Source organism: Dipteris shenzhenensis, chromosome 21 (assembly GCF_047967505.1).
Source record: "Dipteris shenzhenensis isolate YYH24624 ecotype China chromosome 21, Dip_SZ_1.0, whole genome shotgun sequence".
NCBI classification, from domain to species: Eukaryota; Viridiplantae; Streptophyta; class Polypodiopsida; order Gleicheniales; family Dipteridaceae; genus Dipteris; species Dipteris shenzhenensis.
The window spans coordinates 12,328,969-12,350,138 of record NC_141616.1 but is presented as its reverse complement, the minus strand read 5'-3'; the positions used below and the strand labels follow the sequence as shown (position 1 = coordinate 12,350,138).

The following is a 21,170-nucleotide window of genomic DNA, read 5'->3' as shown; positions in this document are numbered from 1 at the left end:
AGATGGAACTGCTCTCCCACATATTGATGGCATCTTGTTTTCCGCCATCTATGTATGCATTAGTATAATGGCGTCTGATTGATCGCAGAAGATCTAAAGACTGAGTCGCAGCCTTCCATTTTCCTTGTCTACTCGAGAGTACCTGCCAAAAAGAAGCAAAATACAAATTATAATGAAATAAAAAGTGTTTATTTCTTCCTTGCCTTTGAATATACACACCTGTGTTAAGTGAGACAATAAGTGGAATCTCTAGGATCTGAATTTCACACCCATCAATAGACATTGAGGAAACACTACTTCTGCGTCTCAACTTACAGTGTTATGAGCTGTTGAGCCTCCGTACTGGATGGCAAGCACATCACCCATCTCTTCGTACATGTCCATTAGCTCAAAGCCAACACTACTGTCTGCGGAGATGTCAACTGCATGATACAAGCCCAGCCCATGTATCTGTCGGCCTAGTGCCGCTAATCCAAAGGCATACTGTGCGACATTTGTACGATCAAGACAATCGATACAATTTGTCCGTAAAACTCCAGACTGAAACTTGCTTTTTCCTCCTTGCTGCTTCTGGCATTTGTCCTCTTCCTTGAATTCCATTTCAATCAGATTCTCTTGCTTCCTGATCATCAATTCAAAATGATTTTAGCTTGTTAATAAGTAAGATAAAGCTAGAAAATGGCATTCCTGGAATAATATGTTCTATAATAAATATGATATAAACATAACCAATGCAGTAATGTATCTTCAGCTCTTGGTTGCTTCAATGAAATGAGGAGAGAGTGAGAATGAATGAATGGAAAGAAGAGTATATATAAGAAAAACTAGCCCACTCCTCCTACGCATAAATTTGAATTTTCAAAAAAGAGAGGGAAATTTGAATTCATTATAAATTTGAATTCAAATTTGTGTTCAACATTCTTCTCATACTTTCTTCTCGTACGTTCCTTTTGAATTCAAATTTGTGTTCAAGGATAAGCGGAGCCTTACTTTTTTCACTTTTTCCAGGTACTTGCATTCTTTTTCATTCGTCTTTCCCGAGCTAGATGTGAGTTCTTTGATACTACACCGACACACTCCACTATAGTGATCTCTCTTATTAGTGTATTACATCGAGCTTGATGTAGACAACTCTACATCAACAAGTGACTTCTTCAACATTGCTTATTCGATCAATGTCTAAAGTACTTCGCATTGATTGACTTCCCGATTGGTCGTGGTACCTGAGGCTTCTACTTCGACATTGGTGACTCTCCTTCCGGCATTTTGAGAGTCATCATGTGGTTGCTCCATGTTGCTACCCCATGGACTTCACCGACACATATTTTGGGGCATTCCTACCTAGCCCTTCATCAACATCATCATTGACTCGCAGGGATGTGCACACATGTGCCTTAGCTACTTGGAGGATATCTCTTACTTCTAAAAGATCTATTTTTATTATTACTACATGCTTGATATTTTTTTTTTTTTTTTCATGAAAAAGACTTCTATTAAGTAAGAACAAAAACCCGCGAGAGCAAGCTCAAAGCGGAATACATCATGAAATCATGAGGATACAGATACTAGCCAATGTGTGCGAGGGATGAACCTGAGTACCCTCCATAGCCTCTGTGCATCTGGATCTCCAGATATGCCAGCCTGCTATGCTCGCTATAATCTCCCAAGAAGTATCCACAGAGGCATGTACAGCTGTAAAAGGACGGTGTGTAACCACATCCAACGAGCAGAGCTCAACCCGATGATGTCGAACTGAAATGGCCCGGGAGGAGTCAAGTCCCTCATAGAAAACCTGAGGTCCTGTAAGAGAAAGCCAAGCCACCGAGCCCCAAGTCATAAAGAGTGGGGAATGGGCAAAGTGACTGAAGATCCTGGCTATCCCCATCCAAATCAATCTCGCCTGTCTGCAATCCCATAAGCAATGCTGAATAGACTCCGAAGCAGAAAGGCAACGAGGGCAAGTAGGGTCGGCTCCGAATCTGGACCTCCAAAGGTTCACTGCAATCCCTCCATGAATAGAAAGCCAAAAGAAGATAGTGATCTTTCTATTCCTGTGGGATTTCCAGAGCCTCCTCCAGAAGTACCTCTGCTGATCCGCAGTAATACCAAAAGTCCCCCAATGAGGAACTCTGGAGGGTCTCCAACCTCTACTACTGAGCTGAAATCTCCTGGCATTACTGACCGTGTAACGAAAGAAGGGGATGGTCTTCTCTCGATGCCCCGCGTCAATCCACTCCCACTCTCCGGGGTCCCACTGTAAATACCTGATGGGAACTCCTCCATAGAGCCAAAGTCTCCAAGACCCGGTGGAGAGTAACTGGGGGTCAGGGTCTAAGAACCACTCTGAATCTGATCCCTGCATCAAAAGGCCTACGACCTGATAGGCTGAAAAGCAGACTCAAGCAATATATCATATGTAGATCTGAGCAATCTGCCACCATCCTGGACACTGAAAACCAAAGCATCCTCCTGTGCACCTCGGAAGGCTAAGACCTGAAGTGGAACCCCGCCTCTCGAGAAAGTACCTGCCCAAGTGGAGGTAGTGAGAGGCATATCATCTGTGTCTATCCAAGCCTCTGGAAGGGCTGACTCAATCTGCAAGATCCTCCCTGCACTCCCTCTGAGATGTCCTGTCAACCCTGACTTGGTTTCCTCTGGAAGCCTACGGAAGGCTTTCCAAGATCCCAAAGAAGAAGCAGGTCCCCTCTCCCACCTGGCCCACTGCATGTAGAGTGAGGCACCCAGTGGTCTGCCACGATCATCTAAAATACTGTCGTTCCACATGATGGGCTGCCTATCAATCTCTTCCCGGGAGGAAGGAGGAATCCTCCGAAGAGAGCTTCTGAAACTAGCCCAAGCTTTCAGAATGGCAACCATGAGAGGGGATGAAGGTGATCTGAGGTGTGCTGAGGTGAAAATCCATCTAACACTGCTCATCCAGTCTCCTCCTGAGGAAGGTGTGCACCTCAGTATGCTGCTGATAAGAAAGTCCTTCCACGGTTCCTGTCCTGGCATAAGTCCTCGCACCACTATCTTGCAAAGTAAGGCTCTGCTTGATATTATTTTGGGGTCCTCTGCCCTGGGAAGTCCCCCTAAAATGATATGTATTAAGAATTTTTTGTTTTCATTGAGTCGAAAGGTCCTCTGCTTTGGATAGTCCTCCTAAAAAGATGTATTGGTTTTCCTATTTTTTGGTGTGTGGCTTCCTAGCATGTCATCTTATGAAGCCAAGGAGGGATATACTATGGGAGCCATATGTATTGGCTTTGATAGGTCTCGTTATCCGAGTTCCAGGATGTTGGTGTATTCCTAGACCTATGAGCTGGTCATGTAGCCATGCTATAACGTGAGCCTCTGAGCATGTTAAGTCTCAAGCCATGAGAGTGCTTGGATCAACCTCTAAACACGCTCAAATTTCAGCCTCTGAGTTACATGGGGTGCACAGTTTGATGACTATCATTGTCATGTTCTGTTCTTGGTTCCATTCCAGTAGTCTCTCACCTTGCCTTCATGGGGGGGTGTTAGAATATGAAGCCAAAGTGAGTCTAAAATGAGTGTTCTAGGTGTGTTTTATAGTCTAAAGAGTCCTAGACATGCCACGTGTCATATTAGGAGTTATCCCATATACACTATGGCTTTCTAGAGTCTGGTGTCACACTATGTAGTGTTGTACTTGTCTATTGTCTATCATATCAGTCAACATCAAGCTCTTTGGTATCATGTGAGTACTTGTCCATTGCTTTCATTTTCTTTCCATTTCATTTTTATTATGCTTGTTATCTTTCCTTTCCATTCCTAGTGTTAGCTTGCTTCTCTCTTGCAGCAGCCCCCCCGTTTGGCTGCGCCTCCATCTGCCCTGTTAGCTGCGCCTCAGCTGCCCCCGTTTGGCTGCTCCTCCCTCTGCTCCGCCCCTGCTCGCTGCAGCTACTCCCTCTGCTCCGCCCTCTACCCACTCCTGCTCCTCCGCCTCTGCTGCTGCTCCGCCCTTGCTCATCCGCCTTTGCTGCCCGCCACCCGCTGCAACTCCCTCTCCGCCCGTGGCAACTCCCTCTCCGCCCTGCCCCGCTAGCCTCTCCACCCTGCCCCTCCGCCTCTCGCTAGGCCGCTAGCCTCTCCGCTCCCTGCTGCTAGCCTCTCCGCCCTCTCGCTCTACCCCTCCACCCTGCCCGCTCCCTCCCACTAGCCTCTCCCGTAGCTTCTCCCGCTAGTCTCTCCCGTAGCCTCTCCACTCGACCTCTCGCTAGCCTGTCCGCCCTGCCCGCTGACCTCTCCGCTCCCTACCACTAGCCTCTCCCGCTAGCCTCTCCACTCTGCCCTGCCCCTCCACCTCTCCGCCTTGCCCCTCTCCTCTCCACCCTGCAACCGCTCCCCTCCGCCCTGCCCTTCCGGCCCTCTCGCTGCCCCTCCCCAGCTGCTCCTATTTTTGTCCCCCTCTGCCTGCAGCTCCGCCCTCCTGCAACCCCTCCTTTGCCCGCTACTCCCCCCCCCCCCCCCCCCCCCCCAATAATGAATGGCAAAGGGGGATGAGGAGGATAGGGGACTAGGCGGGAGACCCTTCGGTTCAAATTCACATATGCGAGGAGATGGGGAAGGGGAACGGTGACAAAGGGAAAACACAAAAGCAACTCAGCATGGAGGACTTCAACAAATGTAGCAACCGGAGCAATTTGACAGTGGACAGCACCGCGGCCCACCAGAAGCCCATGCTGCTCACCACATCCTCGATCTCTATGGTTACCACCACTATTTCACCACCATCATCCGCCTCATCATCTACGCCATCTCTCTCCTTCCCCTCTCCTGCATCATCATCACAGGTCTCCTCTTCAGTAGCGCCACCACTAGCCCAACCGACCACGGCTCCACATTACTTTTCCCTCATATCCCCTCTACCTCTCAGTCACCCACCCTTCATCACCTCGTTCGGCCTCGCTACTCCTACATACCACTCCCCCGCCCAGATCACGCTGTCCCCACCCCCAGTACAACGTCAGCAGCCCACTTTCATTCCAACCCCTCCCGAGATCCAGTTCCCACCTGAACCAAGATATCTTAGGCCCCCACCACATGCTTGGGACTCCCTATTGGCTGAGATACACAGCATTCGGGCCCGTTAGGCAGAGCTGACACATTACACTCAGGAGTAGGCCCGATACACCCAGGAGCAGGCCCGCATTATACATGAGAAGGGCACCCTTATCCAGGGGCTCAAACACGATATCACACAGCTTCGAGAGGAGCTCGGGACCCTAAGAGCAGCGCCTAGAGGGGCCCTAGTCACAGAGATGGAGGCATAGATAGCCACGATACAGTCAGCTATAGCAAAGACGACTAGGTGGGTGGATGTGGCAAAACGGGAGCCCGCAAAGCCAACCGTTTCAGCTGCCATACAGGAGCAACAACAGAGGGCTTCAAAGGCCCTCAACATCCGGATACGAGGGATCATGCGAGACAGCACCAGCACCACTACGACGCCCATGGAGGAGGTGATCACCTTTGTGACCACCACCATGGGGGTCCCCGACCATGGCATAGAGGGAGCATGGCGTGCTGGGAGAGACCCTAATTGAGAGCAGCCCCTAGTCATTCGCTTCAGAGATTCACATTCTCGACTAGCGACACTCCGACGTCGAGCCGCCCTACGAGAGCATCCCACCCTGTCCATGGATGAGGATTTGACACCACTACAGATTGAGGAGCAAGGAGTTCTTCTCCAGCAGCGGTATGTTGCCTGCAAGGAGGGGAAATGGGCTATCATCCGAGATGGTAGGTTGTTGACCGGCACCTGCCGGGCTCCCACCCGTACCCCCTAGGGGGATGGGGCCTATGAGACTCACGTTTCCGAGACCCTAGCTTGCACCATTTGGAACTGTAATGGTACCTTATGGTCAAACCCAGGGAACTTCTTGCAATCCTACACAGGACGAGACATAGTCTTTTACACAGAGACACACCAAAACCCGAAGCGTCCACAGCCGATATTCAGTGGCTACACATGGAAGTCAGCCTTCAGGGATGAGACGAGGCATATAGGAGGAGTTCGAGGGTCATGCGGGGTCGAAGTATTGTACAGGTCTTCCCTCACTGGAGCCATCTCCATTGAGAGGAAGGATGCACACTCCCGATTCATGTAGATCTGGATCCGACGCACAGCCACTCGTGATCTTTTCATAGCAATATGCTACTTCCCGCCAGACACATCCCACTTCGCCAGAGTGACACAAGAGGAGGGTAAGACATCACCATATGCACCCTTACATCAGGATATCCCAGACCTTTCACCCCGCAGGGAAGTTCTCCTTGTTGGGGACTTCAACGCTAGGACAAGTACGAGCCAGGCACCACTCCTGGACTTCCAAGATGACTATATCATGCTACCAGACATGGACCTAGACGGAGCAGGTATGACCAGGATCTCATCGGACCGACACGGGCCTGTTACACCATATGGACACACGCTCCTTGATCTGGGCAGGATGCATGATCTTATCATCTACAACGTGCTTGACATATGGCCCTCCTCAGGTGGTTTTACTTGCTTCCCAAACGGGGCGAGCACTAGTGTAGTACATTACATCATGTGATCCCTCACCTTCACCTCATGTATCACCAACTTCACCGTAGCACCACTCCCTCCAGGAGTTGATCACACATACCTATTCTTCACTATCGCCACCCCACGCTTAGCCACACCACACACACCACATAGGAAGCACGACACCTACCATGACATACACTTTGATCACAGCCTCTCCCCTGCCTACTCTGGACGCCTAAACAGACTCCTAACCTACATCGATCACATACCACTCGTAGAGGACTGTGCTGCCCTGATTAGTCGCAAACTCCATGAGGCTGCCCTCCAAATCTTTCCCCACACCACACGGTCCACTAGACCACCATCTCTTGGTTCTGTATCCTGCAACAACTGGTACGATGCGGAGTGCAAGGCTTACCGCCGACAACTCCGACTTGAAACTAGATGTCACCTCCCAAACACACCAGACACGGTACGCAAGTACTGATGTCTCGTATGTCCGAAGAAGCAGGCACTTCTTCGTCGAAATGAGGAGTTGCTGAATATCTTGTACAGCAACAACTCTAAGGATTTTTGGCGGAGATTCCTTGAGCGTAGGTCTCCATCACCCCTCACCGACATTAGAGTTTGGCACACGTATGCACACCATCTTTATGATGTCCCACATCCGCCTACTCCAGATCTCATACACACACCTTGCCCCACCACTTGCACGTTGTTCACCAAAGGGGGAGTCAAGGATGCGACATTGAAACTACACAATGGCTGAGCTAAGGATCACAATGGGCTATGCACCGAGTTTATCACATATGGGATCGACACGTTAACCCCTATTCTCGAGCTCGTCTCATCACACGCCTACAAACACTAGGATTTGATCAAGAGATCATCTGGGCAGTCATGGCACTTTATGAGAGAGTCTCAGGCCCAGTTCCGACAAGCGCAGGTTGGACAGATGAGATCTTGAGTACCATAGGGGTCAAACAGGGTTGCCCCTTATCACCAACCCTGTTTGGCCTCTACATCGATGAGCTTGAGACTTTCATGGGGGCTTTCGGAGGGACCGGTTGCTCACTTGCCAGGATCATCATCAGGATTCTTCTTTATGCAGATGACGTGGCACTCTTGTCGTCCATACCTAACGAGCTCCAGCGACACCTGGATACACTGCAGGCTTTTTGTTTATCCCATGATTTGGAGGTCACCTTGACAAGACCAAGGTCATGATCTTTAACACCTCTCGAGCAAACATGCAACGGAAGCAGTTTACTTTTACTTTTGGTGGGTCACCAGTTGAGATCGTATCCTCATACACTTACTTGGGGATCATCTTCTCCGGCCCAATCTTCATGATGAGACCAGCGATGCAGGCCAGACTGAGTAGGGGATACGCCTCACTACCTCAGCTAGAGAGACAGTGCTTCCACTCCCACTTTCAGAACCCTCGGACCAAGGCTCTTCTCTTCGACTCCTTGGTCCGATCAGCCAGTATATATGGCAGCCCTTGTTGTGGACCTGACATGTCAAAGATAGAGTGGACACAAGTGGAGCGCCTACAGATCCTCATGCTCTCACGGATGATCCGGGGGAAACCATCTGTACCACATCACATCATTCAGGCCAAGTTTGGTGCCTCTCCACTCCAGCTAGATGCAGCCTTTCAGACCATCACATATCTACACCGGGTTAGATCATATGGGGACTACACATCAGGGGGACAGAGGTTGCCATGGATGGCTCTCGATTCCTCCATGAGGTTGGCAGCAAAGGGAGAGGAGCAATGATGGTATGCATGGACTCATAGATGGTTTGTGAGACTAGGGTTTCACATCGATAGGATACCTCCTTTTCAGTACAGTTTAGATGCCCCTCCGGTACTCCCACCCACCATCCCGGGCCACACACCAACTAGGTCATTCGAGAGGATCTCTTGCAGCTACACACCTTCAGGACCTCGTTGGAGCCGAGGGGGCTCCTAGTGAAGCTGAGTTTCTACAAAGATTACTGTCTTTGTATTTCGGAGGAGTGATTCATCACACCACCGGGGTACACTGAGCTTCATATGCCTCACTCACTACGGATCTCCATCGGACAGTTTCGGGTATCATCACACTGCCTCTACATAGAGAGCGACAAAGCAAAGGGGATCCCCAGGGAGCATCGCATATGCATATTGTGCAACTGTCAGGAGGTTGAGTCGGAGGAGCATTTTATTTTCAAGTGCCCAGTGTGCTACCAGATCCGAGGTCGCTACCACTGTCTCTTCAGAGACGGATCCAGGCTCCTTTCCAGATTCCTCGCCTACCCAAATCAGAGATGTCTCGCGGCATTCATTCACAAGGGGGTCCAACACAGAGAGTACTTACTCAGACGACGGGGCTTGGCCACACCATCAAACACCTCTCAAAGCAAGATCACAGAGTTCTTCCCATCGAGTGACATTGATCGTCCAGTGTCTAGTCGCAGACGTGACAGAGACCCAGACCCGACGACCACAGCACGACACACGAGACATCGAGGGGACACACAGATCATTTGGACCTCCCGTCATTGTTTAGACCCGAGATACGCCCCACGGGAGTCACGGTAGCTCTGGTCTTACGTCGAGCCTCCTCTAGGAGACCGAGATGCATGGGACCCCTTGACGGACGCTAGCGTCCTATCACCAGCTATGCACCAGCTAGGGCGACATGACATACGGAGGATTCAGCTCTACTCCAGTCTTTTTTCTTTTCATTGTCATACCCAGATGTATTTGATTATGTATGATCAGACTTAGGATTCAGCACGGGTGATGATGCTCATTTTAGTAGCTCCACCCTTACTATGATTTGTACCAGGTTTTCTTTCAGTCTCATAGACCCATCGGTCTTCTGAAGACTCTAATAAAATTTCTTTCTTTCTTTTCTTTCTCCCTACCACTATGATCTTTCAGTTCCCTCCACAGACATACACAAGCATAATAGATGTGCACGCACACGTGCGCATGCACACGTGCGCACGCGCGCGCGCACACACACACACACACACACAATGAATTGATGTAATGGAAATGCCAACGTGCTGAAGTCTCACCAAGGCTGAAAATTCTCCCTCCTCTTCATAAAAAATGAAGTGATCAAGTATCACTGAAGTGTCCAAATCCATGAATAGCTTGGATCAGATTGCATTGTGGGTGCAAACCCAGTTTTTTTTTCAAAGAAAAGAATTCTATAATGTATAGAAGAAACTCTAAGAGCAAGGCACAATAGAGAAGTACATCATGCGAGGCATGAGAAAACAAATACCCAATGGGACAAAATCAAACTCCTTTAAGAGAGCCAGAAAAAATCCCATCCAAGTGGTGGAAGTAATAGGCATCTCAATTGGTGGAATGGCTGCACCTATCTGCTGAATCCTACATGCTACTCCTCTGAGGTGACTCACTGACTGTAGTCTTTGATCCTCAGGTAGCCTGATAAAAGCCTTCCAAGTGCCTACTGTGTAGGCGCGGCCTCTCTCCCATCTAGACCACTGCATGTAATGGGAGGTGCCCAATGATCTGCCATGCTCATCAAGTATACTATCATTCCAAACGATCGGCTGTCTATCAATCTATTCGAGGGTAGAGGGCAGCACCCTCCGAAGAGTGTTCCTGAAGCTCCCCCAAGCTTTCAGGATGGCAGTCATGGAGAGGCAGGAGATCTGAGAGGGGCTGAAGTAAAAATCCAGCGAGGGATGTCCACCCAATCATCTCCCAAGGTAGGTGTGCAAACCTGAATGCATCCAAAAAAGAAATCCTTCCAAGGTTCCTGCCCAGGCATGAGTCCCCTCACCACCACCTTACAAGCAAGGCCCTACACTGCAAGTCCGGGTCACAATGATATTAAGGTCCCCTTCACATGTAGGGAGAATAATGGTCTCCCAGGCCACCCTCGCTGCAACATCTGCCGTGACATCAAGTCCACTCCATAAAAAATTCTTGACTGGTCTAACGAGCTGAGTGATGCAATCCCTAGACCGGCACCAGCATGAACACACAAACTAGGCGATGGCCAAAAGAACCTGGTTCACTACCACAACTCTAGATGCAAGGTCGAGTTTGCCTGAGTTCCAAAATATGAGCTTTTTCCTTATACTCTCCAGTATTGGGGCAAACTGCTGTGCTAGAGAGATGCCCAATCCTACTTGGCATCCCAAATACCTGACAGGAACACCCCTCTGAATCCAGGAAAAGCCAATGTCAACTCCCCAGCCTGGAGTGTCCTCATCGTTGATCCAAAAGCCAATGTCAACTCCCTAGCCTGGAGTCTCCTCATCGTTAATGTGTGCCCCTGCAGCTGAGCAAAAGATATCCAAGGCTGTCCAGAAAGAATCAAGTGACTGCGAAGAGGCCTCAACAAAAATAGCACTGTCATCAGCGAACTCATAGTCAAGAAGCTCCTGCTCCTGTCTCAGAGGCAATCTCAGCCCATAAAGATCAGCTTGAGATCTAAGGAAGATACTCATAGCTTCTGCCACAAATAGAAAGAGGAAGGGGGCTAAAGGGCACCCCTGACGAACTGACCTCGAAATCTGAAACCTGTCACCCCTTACTCCTCCGATCAAAACCTAGTTATGGGCTGATCTGTAAAGGGAGGCCACCCCTCTAATCCATGCATCTGAAAAACCAAATCGTAGGAGAGTGCCCTCAAGAAAACCCCAATCTACTCTGTCATAGGCTTTTTCAAGTCCAAGAGTAGAACTGCCAGCCTCTTCCTGCTCTGCATAGCCCACTCTGTGGCTTCCCAAAAAGAAAAGATATTATCAAAAATGCTCCTACCATGCACAAAGCCTGTCTGAGTATCATGGATGAGGTCTGGAAGAAGGGGCTGCAATCGGATGCTAATCGCCTTGGCAAGGATTTTGTATAGGGTGCCCAAAAGAGTGATGGGCCTCCAAAGGGATACAAAATTCCTGTTGCCACCTTTCGGGATAAGGTGTATGAGTCCCTCGGTTAGTGAGTCACGCATCTCACCTGAGTCCCAAACGCCCTGCAGGGCTGAAGTAATATGATCACCTATCATATCCCAAAAGGCTGTAAAAAAAGATGGAGTAAGACCATCGAAACCAAGGCACTTGCCCTTATGAAGGGCGGAGAGAGCATTCCTGAACTCTATGTTGGTGAAGCGTGCATCAAGTAAGCATATCATCTCTGGTGTGACCAACACAGGTAAACTCTGCCAAACTACATCTCTAGCCTCATCTCTGACCTGTGTGTCAGGATCTGCAGAAAGAAGGGATGCATAAAAATATGTCGCTAAGTGCATGACAGTATCCGGATGAGACTGAAAACGCCGTGAGACTCAACAAGCTACCTGACACTCTCTCTACTATGTCTGGGTCCAAGTGCAGAGAAAAACTGTTTATTGACTCTCCCTCCCATCTGTATCCAAAAGGACTCCCGTGCATGAAAGGCATACTCTGCTCTCTGATCAAGCAATGTCTGCAAGTGAGCCCTTGCTGCAGCAAGACGCTCCTGTATCCAAGCATCTGAAGGTCGTCTCTGCTCCTCCCTTTGCAAGGCTGCCAACTGCCGGCGGATACCAATCTCCCACTTGAGTATCTCACCTCGCCGAGCACTAGCGACAGAGTAATAAAAGTCACTGATACTGGCAAGTGCTGTGGCCAGATGTGAGGGACCGGCCACCCCCCCCTGCAAGTGAGAAACCCAAATCTCCAAGACTGCCTCTGTGAGAGTCTCATGTGTATAAGGCATCAGGGATCCTGATGCTGTGAGACCGTCCTCTCAGATGGGGCTCTTAGATAGACAAAACTATTGGAAAACAGTCGGAGGTGGAGACACCAGGTGCAATGCAAACTGTCCCCCCTCTATCAAGAGCCCAGTCATCCACATAGAATCTGTCAATCCGAGCATGGATAGGCATCTGCACCCTACGGTTCGGACCACGAAAACAAAAGTGACTGAGACTGAATATGAAATGCATCATCTGACCAAACATCTCTGCCACTGAATCTAAACAAGAAGGCATCCCAAGCTGCTCTCTCGAGGGAATGAATACCATCTTCTCTGCCCCCTTGCTTATCGGATGGTGCCTCAATCATGTTGAAGTCACCTCCAATAATCCACGAATCAGCAATGTCAACCCAAGAGAGCAACTCTTTCCAAAAAAGAACACGGTCCCCTCTTTTGTTTGGAGCGTAGAGGTTGAGGAAACCAACCTTACGTCCATCAATCAAAAGTAAAATCCACTGGGCCCTGGAGGGGGTGATGGTACCGTGTCCAATTACCAGAGGAAGAATAGAATCTGAAACTGATATGCATGTACCTCCTCTGGTTCCCAAGGTAGGAAGCCAAAAAGTCCGGGCTAAAAGCAGCTTACCTGACTTGGAGCAATCTCTGGTATCCAGTTTGTGTTCCTGAAGAAAAAGAATGTCTAAGGAACCACCCGACACACCTGGATGAAGCTGATTCCTGATCATCTGTCTGCGACAGCGATGGGGGATGCCGCCCAATCCTTGTATATTCCAACTGGCTATCCTCATCGGCGGGAGGAAGCGGATTGGAATACCTTACCTGACTTGGTGGCGGGAAAAGAACCCTCCACCGGAGCTGATCTTCTGCCATACACACGAGGTCCAAGGGGAGGAAAGTCCACAGGTGAGAGAGAGAAAGATCTCTCGAAAGGGATGCCGATAACTGGCTTTCCGAAAGTGAAAGGTACAAAATCATCATCTGGGAGGTCAAAGGAGGGCAGCAGGAGGAGCGGGGAGCAGCAGCAGTCATCTAGCCTTCGTTGGAGCAAGCATGTTTTGCTTTGAGTAAAGTTTTGGTTGCCATAGCCATGGCAGTTCTCCTCCATGCTTTTTCACCTCAGCTAGTGTTTTCTCTACATGTGCCTTCTCCGCAAGGAGGGCCACATTAGTAGTTTCCAAGCTATCGATTTTTTCAATCAATGTAAGGCATATCTTTTGGAGGCTGGTGAGGACATTGGATGGAGTGTTTGAAGTGGTCCTTGCTGTGTAAGCTTTCATGGCATTTTCAAGTGCTTGTTTCCCCCAAGTGTCCTCTACACATGCTCATGTAGGCATTGTGTAAATTTAATATCTGTCCCTGTTTGTTTGCTGAACTGTAAATGCAGAAATAGAGAGAATCCTCACATATTTAATCTCTGCTTCTGCACTTTTCTTGGATCCACACTTGACTTTCTTGATTTTTCTTTTTGCAGGTCTCAAGTTGGCTTGAGGTGCAAGGAGCTGGGGGTTGTTTGTCTTTGTGCTGCCCACAATAACTCAGTTAGCCTATGCATAGATGGACGCTCCCAATAGCATGTAGAGTCAGTCCTTTGGCAGTCGTGAGGCTATAGTAGCCCCTAGAGCATTCTGATAGCATTTTGAGCAGGTCCCATGGCAGTTGAGGGGCTGGAACAGCCCTGGAGCACCTTGGAGTGTTAGGAAATGGAGTCAAGATGAGTCAATTTGGTGTGTTCTAGTGTGCATTTTAGTCTAGTGTGTCCAATGGATGCCACATGTCACATTGGGAATTATTCCATATGCATTGGTGTTCATATGTGTGTGTGCGCTCTATATAAGAGCTGTACTTGTCTAGTGTCAAATCAATCAAGTATCAAGCCTACAAGCTCTATGGTCTACATGTAAGTACTTTCATTTTGTTAATTTCTCTTGCTATTTCATTTCCATTTCATCATGTCTCTCTTTGAGTATCATTATCTCTCTCCCTAGCCTACCCTCTCTCTCTCTCTCTCCCCCCCTCTCCACCATGCACCTTCATGTGGTATTAGAGCCTCCTTTCCTACCTTTCCCTTCTCCATGCTCAATCTAGAGGATGAGGGAAGCCCGCAAATGGAAGCCATCCTCTCCTCCATGATTGAGCTCCCTTCCACTCCTTTCTGAAGCTGCTGGTTTTGGAGCTCTTCATCGCGAAAACTTCACTCTAGACCCCTTTTTCAGCAAGTTCATGGCCTCTCTACCACCCGCCACCACACTGTTTTGGACGATTTAGGGTTTGGTTGAGGTCATTTTCAGCTGCCGCCTTTATCTCTACAATCGCCAACCTCTATTGCTGCTAGAAGACACTCTAAACAGCAAATCCAGTGCTGAAATCTGAGAAAAACAGTCAAAACTATTTTTTTGACCTAAAAGTCAAGTTTTTATTTTTATTTTTATTTTTATTTTTCAAGAAAATTACTAAAACATTTTGATGCTATGTTTGCAAATTTTGAACAACCAAAATTTTTTAGACATGGATGTTCAAGCGAGAGAAAGTAAGAGATTGAGAACCTAGCAAGTGGTAGTGAAGTAGGTGGAGGAGGGTAAGAGTACGTAGGCCCCGGCCATCTTTCATTGGTTGAGCTGCTAGAAGTTCCTCCCAGCCTTGCAATGGCATGATTTTTCCTAATTTTGAGTAATGCTTTACTTCTATAGGCCATGTTCCCTGAATTTGCATGATATTGTCGAGTAGAAAAGAGTACGAATGAGAGAGAGAGAGAGAGAGAGAGAGAGAGAGAGATTTTATTAACGCCTACTAAAGACCGATGGTTCTATGAGACTAATAGAAAAGCTGATATAATGAGCAAAAGAATGGAGGTGCTAAATGAGCATCTTCATCCATGCTAGGAAATTATGCAAGACATAATCAATGAATGAAAACCGCGAGAGCAAGCTCAAATACGGGAGTACATCATGCTATGCATGAGGGGGGGAAACAGCTCAAAAGGAGCTGATAAAAAACCAAGGCGGAGGCTGAAAATGCCACCTCAACCCTGAGGGAGACTTAGAGAAGAAAGGAGATCCTCTCCAAACTCTGAAAAAAGTAACTCTCCTCGCAATGGCTACTTTGGAGGATCCCTACATGCTCGCCCAGATGGCCAACAGAGTGTGTATTGTATTGGTCCAAATACTGGCCATAGCCTGGGAAGAGTGAACCTGGTTACCCTCCATCGCCTCTGTACACCTGGCTCTCCAAATATTCCAAGCTGCAATGCTAGCCAGAATCTCCCAAGACATGTCTAGAGGCATGAGCAGCTCTAAAAGGAGTGAAGGGAACATCCTGGAGGAAACAAGACTCCATTGAGTGTCGCCGTACAATGAGACTTGGATCTGGATCATGTCCCTCTCAAAACACCTGAGGGCTAGTAAGAGATAACCATGCTACTGAACCCCAGGTCATATAGAAAGATGTTGTCTGAAAGATACTGAAAATCCTAGCAACACCTTTCCAGATCGTCCTCGCCTGTCTGCACTCCAAAAGGCAATGCTCTACTGACTCCACTGGGTCCCACTCCGCTGGGTCCCACTGCAAGAACCTAATAGGGGAACCACCATATAACTAGAGTCTCTAAGACCCCAGCACAAGGAGAAGAGGATCGGGGTTAAGATACCACTGTGAGTCTGTCTGAGGGGGGGGGTCCCTAACACTTCCGGAAGTATTACCAGAGGCCTAGGGCCACTGGTGCAAGAAGCAAGTAAGACATGCCATAGGTGTCACTGATGGTTCGTAGGTGAGTGCTAGTCGATGGTGTCAACTATGTGCAAGCGGTACAAGTGCTGAAGTGATGTGAGCAAGAAGAAGACCAAAGCGGAACAACATCATAAAAGCAAACCCTCGACATGAACTGAGCAGAACTTCAACCACATGACACAAGGTCCATTGTACCAGGTGAAGGGAGAGGAGGGGAGGAGAACACAAGGGAAGAGATCTTAGAGAAGAGAGTAGAGAGATGGGAAGTAGCATAGTTCATTAGGAAGCAAGATGACTAATACACCCAGAGAAGATACACACCATGTGAGCTCTTGACTCCCCCTCTCACTCCCTCCTCACGCCTTTCGCCCCTGCTAGAATGTCCCCCCCCTCTCCTCCGTTTCCCCCTCTTCACCTTCTCCTCTGCTCCCCCGCTGGAAATCTCCTTTCCTTCTTCCTATTGGATGTCTTCCTGCATCCTTAGCCATTCCACCGTTTGTGGACCGCTTCACCCTTGATGGCTTTTGCAACACTCCAGCCTGTTCTGAGTTAGTGAATCCCGTGCTCCATGTGTTCTCCTGTCTATTCCATGTGCTCCTGACACTAGTTGGTTGTGAGGGTTGGTGCACCACCTATACCTTCCCATGTGCACCAACAAGTACCGCCTGTGCACCTGTGCACTCTACTGGATTGCTTCCCATGTGCACCAGCAGGTGTACCCCTATGCACCATTGCGCTAGACTGCTTCACTCTGATCAACTTTGACCATGGTCGGTCGAGGTTGAGGTTTGCTACTCTTCAGTCATGTATTGCTCCCATCATATCCAAGTCATGTCCAAGTCATGTCCAAGTCAAGTCAAGTCTCCTGCCCCTCTCAGGTCTCCTGCCTCTCCTCTCATGACTGCCATCCTAAAAGCTTGGGGGAGCTTCATGTACACTCTTCGAAGGATTCCACCCTCTACCCTTGAAGAGATTGATAGGCAGCCGATCATTTGAAACAATAGTAACTTCCCATTATATGCAGTGGTCTGGATGGGAGAGAGCCCCGCCTACACATTAGGCACTTGGAAGGCTTCTATCAAGCTACCTGAGGATCAAAGGCTACAGTCCGTGAGTCACCTCAGAGGGGTAGCACGCAGAATTCAGTAGATAGATGCAGCCATCCCGGTGGAATGGACAGTTGAGATGCCTATTACTTCCACCACTTGGATGGGAGCTTTTTCGAGGACAACAGTTCCTCTACAGGTGATCGCTCTTCGAGGTCTTGGGGAAGATGCTCTGGTCTTTGACGTTGGGGATGGAGGTATACTCTCTAGATCCACGGATGATATTCTTCTAGAGGTTGCCTTTCAGCCTGTCAGGATTGCTGGTTTTGTGGACCATGGAGCGGGCTTGCAGTGGTACTTGGACCCCCACCCTCTGCTCTTGGGCCTAGGATCCTGGAGGTTGTGGTTATATGGAGGTGCACCTATCAGGTGCTTGCAGTGGGACCCAGGAGAGTGGGAGTGGATAGATCATGGGCACCGAGAGAGGGGGATTCCCTTCTTTCGTTTCACGGATGGTAATGCCAGGAGATTTCAGCTGAGCAGTAGAGGTTGGGTTCCCTCCAGAGCCCCCCATTGGGATACCTTCTTCATCACCGCAGATTTGCATAGGAATTTCTGGAGGCGGCTCTAGAAATCCCTCAGAAATAGAAAGATCACTCTTTTCTTTTGGCTTTCTATTCATGGAGGGATTGCAGTGAACCTATGGAGATCACGATTTGGGGCTGATCCCACTTGCCCTTGTTGTCATTTTGCAAAGGAGTCAGTGCGACATTGCCTTTGGGACTGCAATCAAGCGAGGATTGTTTGGAAAGGAGTTGCTCGGATACTCAGCATTTTTCATACTTTCCCTTTCTTCATGACTTGGGGTTCGGTTGCATGGTTATCCCTTACTGGGCCCCAGGTGTTTTATGAGGGTGAGCCTTCTTCTTGGGCACTCTCGATCCGCCGACAGGTGATAGAGCCCTGCTCTCTTCAAGAGGTACCACATATTCCTTTCAGAGCTTCACATGTTTCAGTGGGCACCTCTTGGGAGATTTTGGCTAGCATTTCCTCTTCGCACATTTGGAGAGCCAGATGCACAGAGGCCTTGGATGGCACCCAGATACACCCATCACAGGTGTTCACGAGTATTTGGAGTGACACGGTTCACACTTTGATAGCCATATGGGCTAACATGCAGAGCCCTTCACGGGCAACCTCTTCTAGGAGGACTGTATTTATTCGAGTTTGGAGGGGTTCTCCCTTTTTCTCCGAGGTTGCTACCGGATTGAGATGGCACTATCAGCCCCAATCCTTTCTTTTTGGCTCTTGAGCTTTTCATGCATTGCATGGTGTATCCCGTATTCCTGTATGGAGCTTGCTCTAACGGTGTTCTTTAATACCTAATAGAAGTCTCTTTTTTGAAAAAAAAAAAAGTCAAGTCAAGTCATGTCCAAGTCACGTACTGTTTGCTCCAGAGTGACCAAGATGTGAACACATGTGAACACGATGCGACTAGGTATGACCAAGGTCTAACAACCTTGGCATGTTGCTCAAGTGACCATGATGTGACCCAGGTGTGATTGTTGGTGGGACTTCCTGATCGGAGACTCAGAGTACAACAGATCCCCCGCCACTATCATTCACCGTCCCGATGAATGACTGAGGTTCTCTGTGATAAAATTTTAGGTATAAATTGCAAATAAGAAAGTGACCTTGAGTCTGACATTTCCAAAATTAAAAAAGAAGGGGCCCATGGTCTTACAACTCCAAAACTGGAAAACAACTGGCTCATGGCCATACAACTACAAAACTGAAATCAAAATGGCTCATGGCCATACAACTCCAAAACTGAAATAAAACTGGCTCATGGCCATACAACTCCAAAATTGCTTTATTTACATGAGAACTGCAGAATCCAAATGCACAGAAATCGGAAAAAGAAATGCCAAAATGAAAGATCCAGGAGCTACAAGGTCAAGGAGGGGGAGGGGGAGGGTGTGTTCGGTGTGCTGATGGTCCGGGGGTGGTCTTTGCCTCCTCCTCAACTGTGTCCATGAGGTTACGGATGTCCTCGTATTTGGATTTATATCTGTGGTAGCCAGACCTGTAATGATCACATCTAGATTTGAGTGTTCAGTTTGTAGCCCATGGAAGCCGTCCTGCAACTTGGAATGTGAAACTTGGAGACGGTCCTTCTCCTCGAGAATCAGCTTCATCTGACTCTGCACCACCTCCATGTTAGATATCAATGCTCCACTCTCGTGTAACTACGCGGGAACTAGCTAACTCTACTTGTAAGCCCCCCATTAGAGGAGAAGGCGTTTGAATAGCTCGGTTATCCGGTAGGTCCTGGTTTGGACACCAGATGGGGGCCATGTGTGGCCTGATGGCTGGACGGCTTCAGATAGAGTTGGCACACTGCCAACTAGGCTACATGCAAGTGCGGGAAGGCATCCCTTGACTGACCGCACTGAGGGTAGACGAAGCTTTTCCCGAGGCAGCCCACTCTCGGGTTGCAGGGCCCGTTTGGAGCCTCAGATGATCCCGGATGGCTGTGGGCTGAACGGTTACCGTAGGTTAGTTGCTCTTTTTTGCGCACCGGTTCTATCATCTGGTTGGTGGCCTATTTCGGGACCAACCAGTCGACCGTTTTGGGCGGACTGGGTCGGCCACCCAATTGAGCCTAACCGACTACGACTGGTGGCTATATAAGAGCAAGCCCGTGAAGCCCATTTCATCACTGGCTACAGCAACCCTGATTCCTTAGCATCCAGCCTCCGTCTTCTACTGTTGCCAGCACGCCATCGAAGCTTCTTTCACAGGAGTGCACGGTTGGGAGGCAGCGCCATCTATTGTATCAGTTCTACAGTAATCAAATTTTTGATTCTCCATACTATCTTGTTTTCTCTCTCGCGTACGAGATCCTGTTATCTGTTGAGCACAGACGTCGTATTATTTTCTTACATGGTATCAGAGCCTGGACTCTAGCAAGAAGATTTGGTAGTGTATTTCTGTTTGCGAGTAGATTGTGAGAGATGGCCCAACCCGCAAGACTGCGAATCCCACCGTTCGGCAAAAGCGGAAAGTTGAACGGCTCTAACTATCCTCTCTGGAAGTTCAAGATGAAGACCATTCTAAGCGCATATGAGCTTTGGGACACTGCTACTGGGGTGGATGTGAGGCCGGTTCCGAGACCGGATCCAGCCAATGCAGGACAATAGATAGTACCAACTGCGGATGAGATTCTCACGTGGATAAGAAGAAATGCAGATGCGCTGTGTTCTATTGTCTGCAGTGTTAGTAATTCCGTCATGGCGTTAATTCAACATGTCACCACAGCAGAGGAGGCATGGATGGTCTTGAAAAATCAGTACGAGACCACGAATAAGACGCGGATTGAGAATCTGGAGACTCAACTCGCGAACGAGAAGTTGTCTGAGTCTGAAGCGGCAGAGAAGTTCATCACCAGGGTGAAGAATCTGTGCGATCAGATGACTACGATTGGCATCACCATCACCAGCGAGAATCTGGGACGAAGGTGCATACGGATTCTCCCACCAAAGTACGACGGTCTTGTTACGGCGCTGAATACGCAGAACATAAATCCGCCCCTCAACTTTGAGGATTTCAGCACGATGCTTCTGGAGGAGGAGATGCGTCAAAAGACGAGGACTGGAGAAGATTCGGCTTTCTGGACCGGATCAAAGAAAGGTAAGGGTAAGGACTCTGGTAACCCATCTTCTTCTGATGATAAAAAGAGAAAGAAGAAGATCAAGTGCTTCTATTGCAACAAGGCAGGGCACAAGCAGAATGAGTGCCGAAAGAAGATTGTAGATGACAAGAACGGAGTAAAGAAAGAGTCCGGCAACAGCGCGCAGGCAGTACCAATAGAGTTGTTCATCGCAATTGAGGAGATTTGCACAGAGGTAGTTCATGTACCTGCGGATGAACCTTGGATCATTGACAATGGTGCATCGTGCCACATGACCAGTCGGAAGGATTGGTATACCTCTCTACAGCCGGTAGGGAATGACATCATGGTAGCAGTTGGCAATGATGCAAAATGTCTAGCAAAAGGAAAAGTTACGATTGCTCGAGCGGATGTGAAGAATACTAAGCTGTGGCATGAGAGGTTTGGTCATCT

The 21,170-nt window shown here is 48.7% G+C and overlaps 1 protein-coding gene across 5 annotated transcripts in view; it reads right to left on the bottom strand.

Moving 5' to 3' along the window:
• The window catches only part of LOC147888497 (phosphatidylinositol-3-phosphatase SAC1-like), a 196,098-nt gene that overhangs the window by 31,383 nt on the left and 143,545 nt on the right, over window positions 1–21,170 (bottom strand). For all 5 annotated transcript variants that reach the window (XM_087392609.1, XM_087392610.1, XM_087392608.1 and 2 more), the window contains 2 exons: window positions 316–622; window positions 21–142 (listed from right to left, as the gene is read on the bottom strand). In XM_087392609.1, coding sequence (XP_087248735.1) covers window positions 21–142; window positions 316–622 — 429 coding nt within the window. The remainder of the gene's footprint in view (window positions 1–20; window positions 143–315; window positions 623–21,170) is intronic.